General features: G+C 46.2%; 1 protein-coding gene across 5 annotated transcripts in view; it reads left to right on the top strand.

Annotated features, from left to right (window-relative positions):
• The first annotated feature begins 3,379 nt into the window (after nucleotides 1-3,379).
• The window catches only part of FLVCR2 (FLVCR choline and putative heme transporter 2), a 42,539-nt gene continuing 35,415 nt past the window's right edge, over nucleotides 3,380-10,503 (top strand). For 2 of the 5 annotated variants that reach the window (XR_011726296.1, XM_071745953.1), the window contains exon 1: nucleotides 3,386-4,110. Coding sequence is in view for 4 of the 5 variants with exons in the window: in XM_071745953.1 (XP_071602054.1) it covers nucleotides 3,601-4,110 (510 nt within the window). In the remaining variant the exon portion in view is untranslated. Of the gene's footprint in view, nucleotides 4,111-10,503 lie in introns of all 5 variants that reach the window. The other 3 variants (XM_071745955.1, XM_071745952.1, XM_071745956.1) reach the window with 3 other exon arrangements.

The following is a 10,503-nucleotide window of genomic DNA, read 5'->3' as shown; positions in this document are numbered from 1 at the left end:
CAAGCATCCTCTGAAGTCTCTGCAGGAGACTTGAAGATTCAGCAGATCCCTCAGTACTCACTTTTCTCTGGCAACCTTCACTTTTTGTCTACCTGCTCATTGGAACTCTGTTCCACTGTGGGAGAGAAAAAACACCAAGGAATTACTCTTTTCACAATAATTTTCTCATGTGCCTTCTGCACACCTTCCAAGCCAATATCCACCACCCATTCATTGTGGCATTGCTTAAAATTGAGACCTGTTGCCATCCAGTACAAATCAGAAAACTGGATTATCATTGCCAGCATCACCTCCTAACCTCTAACCCCAAATTTATGTTTATTGGATGGGCTTTGAGAAAACCAAACTGGTTCTAAGGCATGTTCTTCAGTCCTTACAGAACATAAAGAAATTACATGTACCTCCTGGTCATAAAGGCAGAGTATGTTCCAGGAGTGTCAGAAGCCAGATTTCTTGAAATCAGTATGGAAGCCAGAGATGTTAGGATCTATCTGATGGCCTGTTCCATTGCATTTAATTTGAGTTCTGCTTCTGGTTTAGTCCCTTCTAAACTTCACAGATACTTTTGGCTACAGGACCCTATAACCTTTTTATCACTTATGTCAAACTCCATGTAAAGGAGATTTCCCTCCAGCTTTAAAATCCACATCAAGGGGTTATCCTGAAATATAAATAATTTTTCATGGCTAAGAAATTTTTATATAAAGATGCTCTGATGAGGAAAATCCAAAAACAGCTGCTGTATTCCTTCAAAAAGGGAAAAAGGCCCATATGAGTAGAAACAGATGCAGCAATAGAGAGAGGAAGAAATGCAAAGCACAGGAGGTTTATTTTGGTCCAGAAATTGGCAAACTATATGAAGAAGTGATTGAAGAGTTCCCAGAGCCAGAAACAGAATAAAACAGCCCTGAAATCAGAGGAGAGCAATTCTGGGAAGTATGAGCCTATACGTATGAAAATTTCTTGACTAAATCAGCTCTGGGGTAGCCAAGCTTTCTTTCTTACCTAGCTCATGTTCACTTGACAGGCTGCAGCCTCCAGGTGCTACTTTTTTCATCTCTTTACTTTCAGCTGTTATTTTCAGCATGGTCTGTGTTTTGATTTACCATTTGACATCAACTAAGAGGATGGTTTAGTGCAAGCAAATATCTCCTTGCATGCCAGGCTCTGCCTTGCTATGTACTTTTTGTTAGTGATGAGTAAAACTGAGGATTTTTGAGAGAAGTTTAGAAGCTGAAGGTGGGACTAAAACACAACTTGAGATGACAGACTGTTTCTGACTCCAGTTTTTAGTAGGAATGGCAGGAAGCAAAGGACCCAACATGTGTTTCTTATTCCTCTCCCTTGTATTTGAACATTTTATGTGTGTGCTTTTTTCAGTCACATGAAAAGAAATTCAACTGTTCTCAGTGTTTTCCTAATGTATGACAGTGTCTCGTCCTTTACATCCATTTCCACTTTTTCTTTCTCTGTGACCTGAGCCTGAAAACCACATTTAATCCCCATTAGTCACTGATACCTTCCTCCTTGCTACCCAGCAACATTTCCCTAGAGCAGACTGCTGTACCTAAGTACATACCTAAATGTATCCTGCATTTATCCGAGTTTACATGACATGGACATGTTTACTTATTTTCTTGATTTTTGCTTTTTAACTACTTTTTAATCAATGATAATGATCTGGGTAACTTTGATTTCTTCATAGCATTGAGGAGAATTTTGTAAAGACCTTTTAAAATCTGATGAACCTAAAAGTTAATTTCCTTCACTATTTCAGTTATATGCTCAGAGTTCTAAGACTAAGCATCTATTGGACCACGATGGTCCTTTTCCTGCTCCATTTCACTACTGAGCACTCTGCACCACTATCACTCATTCCATTCCTAGTACACTTAAACAAATTCATAAGAACAAAATCTCCTGTTGTCTCAGTAGAGAGCTCAATACAGTAACTTGGGGTGCCTAACCTAATAATAAATGGGACTGAAACCCTTTATTCATAGAATCATAGAATGGTTTGGACTGGAAAGGAACCTTAAAGATCATTTAGTTCCAACCCCCCTGCACAGGCAGGGACACCTTACACTAGACCAGGTTGCTCCAAGCTCCATCCAACCTGGTGTTGATCATTTCCAGGGATTAGGCTTTTGCTTTCAACCTTTTGTTTCTTGTTATGTAAAAGGGATACATTATAGTTATGTTGTGCTATCGTAATGAGTATCTCAAGTGAGGCTGGAGGTTCACTGGCAAAGCTGTAAGCTGAGGAGGGGGAGAGTGAAATGGTTTGCAGCTCTGCCCTGAGATGCTTTCATCAGAGCACGTGGGAGGCTCCCTGGCTTTGCTTGTCTACAGCTGTGCTCCTGGCGAAGTTGCTGGGAGTGGGAAACCCAAGCAAGTGATAAGAAGTGAGCTTTGTGAGGGCACACAGCAATAGCCACTTAAGAGCCACATTTTTTACGTAGGAAATAAGAACATAAAGGCACCAAAGCAGTCTGCCTTTGCTCCTAGCAGTAGTCAGCTAGAAAACTCAGAGGACAGCATTAGTAACCTCTGATAGCTTTCCACAAAATAAATACAAGCCAGAGAAACTAAACTTATTCATTCTCTGACTCATGTCTTTGTTTAAGGAATGCAACATCCTAAAGACAGGGCATTGCTCTCATTTTTCAGTGAACTTTGAGCTGTGTGTTTACTGCTGTAAGAGAGCTGAACAACACTAGCATACAAACAAGCCCACGTTTCAGAGCTTGTGCAGAGGAATGTTTGTAAAATTCAGGTAACATCACGTTCATTAAGTGAACTGTAGATGATGATGATCTCCGGGCAGGCATCTCTTTGAGCAGCGTATTGCTGAAGTAACAGGAAAACAAGAGCTGAGTGATTACTGCAAGCTCCCCATGAGGATGAAAACAAACATCACTTTTGGCTCTTTTGCTTCAGTCACATTGAGATGTTTTAATGTTGACTGCATTGGATGTTTTCACTTCAGAGCGTGCTAGGTTATGAAAAAAACCACCAGAAGCCAACTCAAATGAAACCTCAAACCGGTCCACCCGCCAGGCGCCCAGCCTGGTATGTCTGGCAGGGTTGGACGCTGCCCGCACACACTCAGCCTCTCCCCGGACACAGTCCTGGGTCAGCCCACGTCCCGTGCACCCCTGACTACTGCAGTCTCCCCTGCACCGGGCCTGTCGTACGCCGGGACGGAACTCGGCGGGGCCTGGAAACGGCGGGGCGGTAGCAGCCCTAGGGAAGGGGTGCTGCCCTCCTCCGTGCTGCTCCGCGCCGCGGCGGGGCGAGCGGCCGGTACCCTCGGCCCCGGGCAGCCACACGCTCTGCCCGCCCCCACTGCGGGGCGGGGCGGGGCGGAGGGAGGGCCGGGCCGGGCCCAGCCGGGCCGGGCCCAGCGGCATCTCCCCGCGCGGCGGAGGCTGCTGAGCTCGGCAGGGGCGGCCGGTCGGGGCTTCCTGGCCAGGTGGGTGCCGGCGGGGAGCGAGACCGTGCCGTGCCGTGCCGTGCCGTGCCGTGCCGTGCCGTGCCGTGCCGAGCCGAGCCGAGCCGAGCCGAGCCGAGCCGAGCCGAGCCGCCTGCGCTCCCGGCATGGTTCAGCAGGACGCTGCCGGGGCGGTGGGGCAGGCGGCGGTGTGTGGCCCCGCTGCTGCCACGGCCGAGGTGCAGCTGTCTCGGCGTCGCTGGGCCGTGGTGCTGCTCTTCAGCAGCTACTCCCTGTGCAACGCCTTCCAGTGGATCCAGTACGGCAGCATCAACAACATCTTCGTGCGCTTCTACGGCGTGAGCGCCTTCGCCATCGACTGGCTCTCCATGAGCTACATGCTCACCTATATCCCTCTGCTTTTCCCCGTCGCTTGGCTGCTGGACAAGAGGGGCCTGCGCCTCATCGCCCTGGCCGGCTCGGCCCTCAACGCCCTGGGCGCCTGGGTGAAGCTGGGCAGCCTGAAGCAGCACCTCTTCCCTGTCACAGTCCTAGGGCAGGTCATCTGCTCCCTGGCCCAGGTCTTCATCCTGGGCATGCCCTCGCGCATCGCTTCTGTCTGGTTTGGCTCCCATGAGGTCTCCACCGCCTGCTCCTTCGCTGTCTTTGGGAACCAGGTAATGGTGGCTGCCCCCGGCTGGCTGGCACTGGCCTGGCTGGACACTGGGAGCCCTTTAGGGGCAAACCTGGGATGGAGGAAGAGATGCACAGGGCCTGGAGGGCAGCACCAGGGATAAGAGGTACAAAATTTTCCCCAGGAGGTGAAGCTGATACCTGGAGGGATGCATCTGGAGTTAGGCTGCAAGCTGATAGTGGTGGCAGAGGCAAGTGGGACCTAAGTCTAGAAAATTGGGGGCAGCATGGTGGTAGGGTATGATTCTGGCATTGAGAGGTATTTGGACTTGGGGTCCTTTCCAATGTCCTGCTATTCCCAATCTCCAGTCCCATTGATTGAGTAGACCCATGGATGGGCTGGAGGGGAATGTGTGGTGCTGAGAAATGTGCTTTAGGCAATGTCCTGCATACCTGGAATCTGTAGTTGCATTGGGAATGTCACTGCAATAATTGGCACTCCTGCTGACAACTATATGGTACTAAGGAGATCAGCTGTCTACTGAAAAGAATACTTGTCACTGAAGACGGGAGGAAGAGGACTTTAGCACTTCAATACCTTTAAAATGTAGGTGCAGATTTTCTACGAGTAGTTGCTTTGGAAAGAACTGAACTTCCTGAGCACTCTTGCATCAAGGTGAGTCAGGGCGACCAGTGACCCACACTTGCTCAAGCTGTGATGTTTTTTTCTTCTCACCAGCTAATGCCTAGAGGACATAAAATTTCCACAGGTTTGAAAAGATCAGGGAAATAGGTTCTTGACCCTTGCACCACAACACCCATTCATCCCTGCTTTGCAAAGCAGATAGGCCAATACTGATGCAATGTGACATAAGAGAAGTGAGTCTGACTCTGCAATGCTGACTTGCGTAAAGAGAGAACCAGAACCTGACATTAGCTGCTAGGCTGGACCTGTGCCCCTCCTACACATGACTTTGCACCACCCTAGTGATTCAGCCTGAGGGTGGCTGCTATTCATATTTAAATAGTTTGCAATTCAACTAGTTTTCAGTGGATCGTTCTTCCTCACAGATAACTTTGTGTCCAGTGGGTGTGAGCTGTCCTTTCCCCACATTCCTGGGTTCTGAGTCAAGAAGATGTGAATGCTCAGAGACTGTATATGAGGAATTGAAGTTTGTGGAATAGCAACAGGGAATTAAGAAGACACTGGTTTAGATCTTTTGGAAAGAGAAAACATCTTTCTCTTAGTGAACCTAAGCTTTCCTCTGCATTCTCATTACCCAAGCTAGTGTGCTGTTTATGTCTTTTAAATTAATCTTTAGAGTGGAAGGCATTTAGCTTAGCATGAGCATTCTGCTGATTTAGGAGTAAACAAGTAACTGAGCATTTTGCTGTCAGATTTTTTTAAAATCATTCAGGTGGAGTTACTTGGCAGTGTGCATAAGAAATCCAAACAATGAGGTTTTCAGCCTGTGCTATATGCGTGTGTGGTATACTCATCTTCCTAAAAGGAGTGCTCTTGCTTAACAGTTGTGAAAAGTAAACTTTGGCTACAGTTTTGATGCTCTATGCTGAGTTGGACTGACCTGGCAATGAGACCTCAGTTCAGTACATGGCCTTGCTTTGTAAGCACAGACTTCCCTTTTAGAAAATTGGAGAGGATTCAGAAATGGCAGTGACCAAAGGCAGGGTGTATTCTATAGTCAAGACCTACTAATTCCTTTAGTCAAAGATCCTGAGGTGCATAATCATAGTGAATGAAAAGTAGCTTTCTTTACTGGTGATGTTGGGCAGGGGGTAGAAATAGAGGCATCCTTTTTTCCTGAGTCTGTATTTAAGCACTGTGTTACAGGGAGTGTTAGCCAAAGGTATAATACAGTGGGTTTGTAATTGCAGTATGGCAAATTATTCCCTATGCTCATTCCTCTACAACTGTATAATTTTCCTTTCCTTGCCATGTCACTTAGTTACAGCTCCTCAGGGTGGAAAACTCCTGCCATGAGTTATTATCAAGATCATTATTATTGAATGCCAAGCACTGATGTCCCTTTCAGTCAAGAATTGCACCTAGCTACATTGTGGAGTGGGGAAGTGTCACTGATTCTTTATTTGATACACCTGTCCTCTCTCTGCTCCTATTCTTTGGGCCCACCTAAGCAGCACAGACCTGAGGAGAGCCCTGCCTGCCTGCTCATCTAGATCTGCCAGGGGAGTGTCTGCTCAGGATACTGCTGTTGCTTGCCAAGTGATGGTAACTTTCAGGTTCAAAGTTAGCTCTGACCAGTAAATCATTGAATCAGTCAGACTGGGTGTTAAATATCTTTCAAAAACCAAATGAACCCTAGTAGAGTATCAGATGCTCTGCACTTGTTTCTGGTCAGGTGTTGGCTATGGATACTTTGGCATTAAAATATTAGTGTTATTAAAATAGAAGTAGCATCCCATTACTCAAAAGGCTAGGAAAAAATCTATGTGGAGACTCTTCTCAGGCTGAAGAGTCAGGGGCCCTTACTCTGGGGTAAGGAAGCAGAAGTGTTTTGGAGAGCTCACTAATGTCCTTCAGAAGTGCTTGAATATTGGGAGGAATTTGTCTGACATGCCTCTGAAATTCAGCCATCAGAAGCAGTGGGCCTGCTGTATCATCAGCAGTGTCACTTGTGGGGTAGCTCCATGCTGGATGTCTGTGTGAAGTCCCATGCACATGAGGTGAGTGGCAGAGAGCTGGTTGCCTCAGGCTGTGCTGCTTCCATTTTGGTGTCTTCATCCGCTGGTTCCCTGTTTGGGTGATTCAGACCTGACAGGTTGCAGCGGACGGTCTGATTTTTATGCTGAAGAAATCATGCTCTGTGGTGACAGGACCACAGCTGGAAGAAACACTTCTGAGTTACTCAACATTTGGAGGAGTATGTGTTTGGAGCAGCGGGCGTTGTCTCTTCCTTCAAAATATGTGCTTTGCTGTCTGACTTCTGTGTAGGAGGAAGCATGGTGCTGAGGCGTAGCAGAACTAGCACAGTGATGGGGATGTTTAGGTTAATGAGGTTAAATTCTTGTGGCTTTTTGAGATTTTTGAGCTGGAGCCTGGTGGCCAGGTACCAGCTCTCAGCTTCAGCTGCCATGGCATGTGTTGGGCTCCTGTGCTTGGGCCGTGCTTCTTCTGTGGTTTCAGGTCTGGCTCTTACTGCTCTGTCTCCTTGTTGTCACCTCTCTGTTGGCAAAGGACATGGGCAATGAAAGAACATTTGTATTGCTTTGCTATGGGTATTGTTACTGTTTTTGATGACAGCAGACATAATTCTTGTTAATTTTCCCAGTCTGGCAAAGAGAATGAGCAGCTGATGAATGGGCTTGGGAATGAGGATGAAGGTGTATTAGACAATCTTGCTGCTGTAATTTTATCTTTTTTCTTTTTTCTTTTAATAGATATTAATAAAAGTGTTAAGATGGTTTGGGAGGAAAGAAAAATACAGCTTCATATTCATCTCTATCTCTGTGAAAAAATGCTGCAGCACATTGCTGATCATCTGGTGGGGTCTGTCCTTTTTCTGATGCAGCTGGTACGTGTCTTCAGAGATTTAGGGCCTTCCAGAACTGAAGTGTCCTGAGGTAGAGCTTTTAGGTGCTGTCTTCGTACAGGGAGTGCCAGTCTAGCAGGAATTAGATGGTGGTTTTTAAGTGGACAAACTGGATGATAAGCTGTGACTGGAATTCAGGGTAATGTGTGCTCTCTCTCTGTCTCTCTCTCCTGGTGGTCTTTATCTCTCCTTCTGAGAGAAAAGAGTCTGCATGGGGTCGTGGGTGTGTGTTGCCAAATAATGTGCTTTGTGATGTCTGAGTGGCCATTGGGTTTGAAGCCAAACCCACTGTAGGTGAGCCTACAGTGCTGTTTATGCTGAGTATCTGCTGCTGTTTTATGCCTCAATGCTAATTCCGTTCTGTACCTTTCACCCTTCAGACAGCATCTGAAAGTCTAAGAAGTGTTGAGGAAATGGAGCACAACCTGTGGGATTCCTGTCTTCGGGTGGACTTCTAGATGTCTCTGGCTATTCTGGCTGTGCTGAAGGCTTCCTGTCTTTTCAGATGGGAATTGATCCCTATAAGAAGTAGGGGCAGGTGGTGGTCTTTCTCACATGCCTCAGTGGCTTGGCCCTGTGTCTCCCAGGGCTTGGGCTGCTACAATAGAGAAGATGTTAGTGAAGAACCAAGAGGAGCTGGTAGTGGCAGTACTTAATGTTTGACATTCCCTACCCTAGCTCATTTCTTCCCCTGTAAAGAAGTAGAGGGTGGATCAGAACACTTGGATGACAAGGAGTGCTATGTCTCCAGCTCTCCAAGATCCTGGATGTGGCTCAGTGTGGGAAGGGTGTGTGACCAAATAGCAACGTGGCTTTCTCAGGAATGCCAAAGTTTCTATAAATGGACACTGGTGCCTGAAATGAACTTTCTACCCATTTAATCTGGTTCCTCCTTCCCAGCCATACACCAAAGGCAGCTCCCCCTCTTCCTCACAGAAACAGTTGGCTTTTGGGATATGTTCTGTGTAAGTGGCATGGGAGTGAAATGAATGACTGAAGTGTTTTCTGCTGGGAGGGCCCGCCCTACGGCATCCTCAGCTTTTGCCCTGCAGGATCCTCCCAGGCTAGCTATGTTAGATGACTGTTGAAGGTCCTTGACCAAAGTATTATATCCTGACTGAGAATTCCAGCAGCAACTGAGGTAGCTGTCAGAGCTGAAACCCCTCGTCTGCTTTACTTTCTCCTATATACTGCTGTTGTTTTGCCACGTTGTGTTTCTTACCCAGTAAACTGAGGGAAGGTGCATTCAAGGCCGAGAGGCCCTGAATGACTTGCATAGAGAAGTAATATTTCTCTTGCCACAGAAGCAGAAGTGTCATGAGGAAGGAGTTTGCTTTGCTTCCAGAAGAGTTTTGGTTGTGCAAGTGCAGTTTAGAAAATATATTATCTTCCACATCAGTGGGAGAGTAAAAAAAGAGCTTAAGCCCTATCTTATCTCATCACAAGGGCCAGGTTATAATTTTTCCTTTCACAACTTGGGTCCTTTCTGCTTCTTAGAACACTGCAAGAAAGGTGACTAAGATATGGTTTGCAAACATTTATGTATGTTGACTTCCTGACCGGTTTTCAACAGGCTGTGCTGTCAGTGGTATGGAAGAAGCATATTCTGGACAGGAGTCCATACAAAAGGATACTTACTGCATAGGAACCGTTGGCTTCTGCTTCACACAGCTCTTCAGTTGGGTTTTTTCAATTCCACTGTAGCCTTTTTTATAAAAAGGCATCAGGGACCTGTGTGGATACCAAAGGACTGGGAAGCTGATGTGCAGTAGGAGTCACAGAGTATGAGAAGGGGGTGGTTTGCTGTTCTCTGGAGATCGCAGTATGTGAACTGTAGGGTCAGAAAGTTTAGCTACTCCTGTAAAATGTCATAGCTATAGTGTAGGAGGCACCTACATTTAGAAAAGGAGTGGGAGGCACCTACATTTAGAAAAGGAGTGAGCACTGCAGGGCAGAGCTTTGACTTACAGACAGGAGTAGAGGAAAAGGCTGTGTTGCCCAGGGCTGTGTAATAGGTACTTCCTCAAAGGGGTTCCCAGGGTGATTGGAGATCCAGGTCTGATGCATTTAGTTATGTTGTCAGAACTATCAGAGGCACCTGGCACAGGTTCTGTATGATTCAGAGCTCAGTTCAAAGTTCCCCTCTCTCATACATGTAAAAGCAACGTAGCATGGACAACCCTTCTGTTCCTCTTCATAAGGGCTTTCCTACTGCAACAAGAGGCTCATTGTTCAGATCCAGCAAACTGTGACTACCCCCTCCTCCCACCAGTCAAGAGGTATCCTTTTGCTGCTGCTTCTGCATCTTTGCACTGATTAGCACTGCAGGCTAGTATGGGCTACATAACATCCTGATCTGGTCTTATTTGTTACAGAACAGCTCAGATGTTGCTGTTCTTGGCGTAGTGCATTTTGTCTGTAAGATCTTTGCAAAGACAACTTATTGTTGCAACGGTTATCTGAGATTGAGGTTTCTAGAACAACAGTGGCAGTGTGAAGGCTTGCTGCGTTGACTTTTCATCCAGAACCTTGGCCTTGCTGGTCGGTGATAATATGGTCAGGTCATTTCTCATAATTCCTTTGGGGTATGTTACAGAATTTGTTTTTAAGCTCTTGGTATCTGAAGCAATTTGTATTGGAATAAAATGTAATTGGAAAAAAAAACACGACAAGGTCAAACCCCCAAACCCATTTCTACTGTTGTGGCTGAAGAAGAACATTTTAAACATCTGCCAGAGAGCAAGTAAATCAGTATTGGACAGCAGGAGTGACTTGTTAAAACTATTGAAATATCATTTTCTTCCAAAATGCAGTAGTCACTCTTGTTTTCCAGAGAATTCCTTCTTTGTGATTCCTCATTTCCAT

The sequence above is a fragment of the Heliangelus exortis genome, chromosome 5, assembly GCF_036169615.1.
Source record: "Heliangelus exortis chromosome 5, bHelExo1.hap1, whole genome shotgun sequence".
Taxonomy (NCBI): domain Eukaryota; kingdom Metazoa; phylum Chordata; class Aves; order Apodiformes; family Trochilidae; genus Heliangelus; species Heliangelus exortis.
Note: the sequence above shows the minus strand (reverse complement) of the source record. Positions and strands in the feature narration are given on the sequence as shown.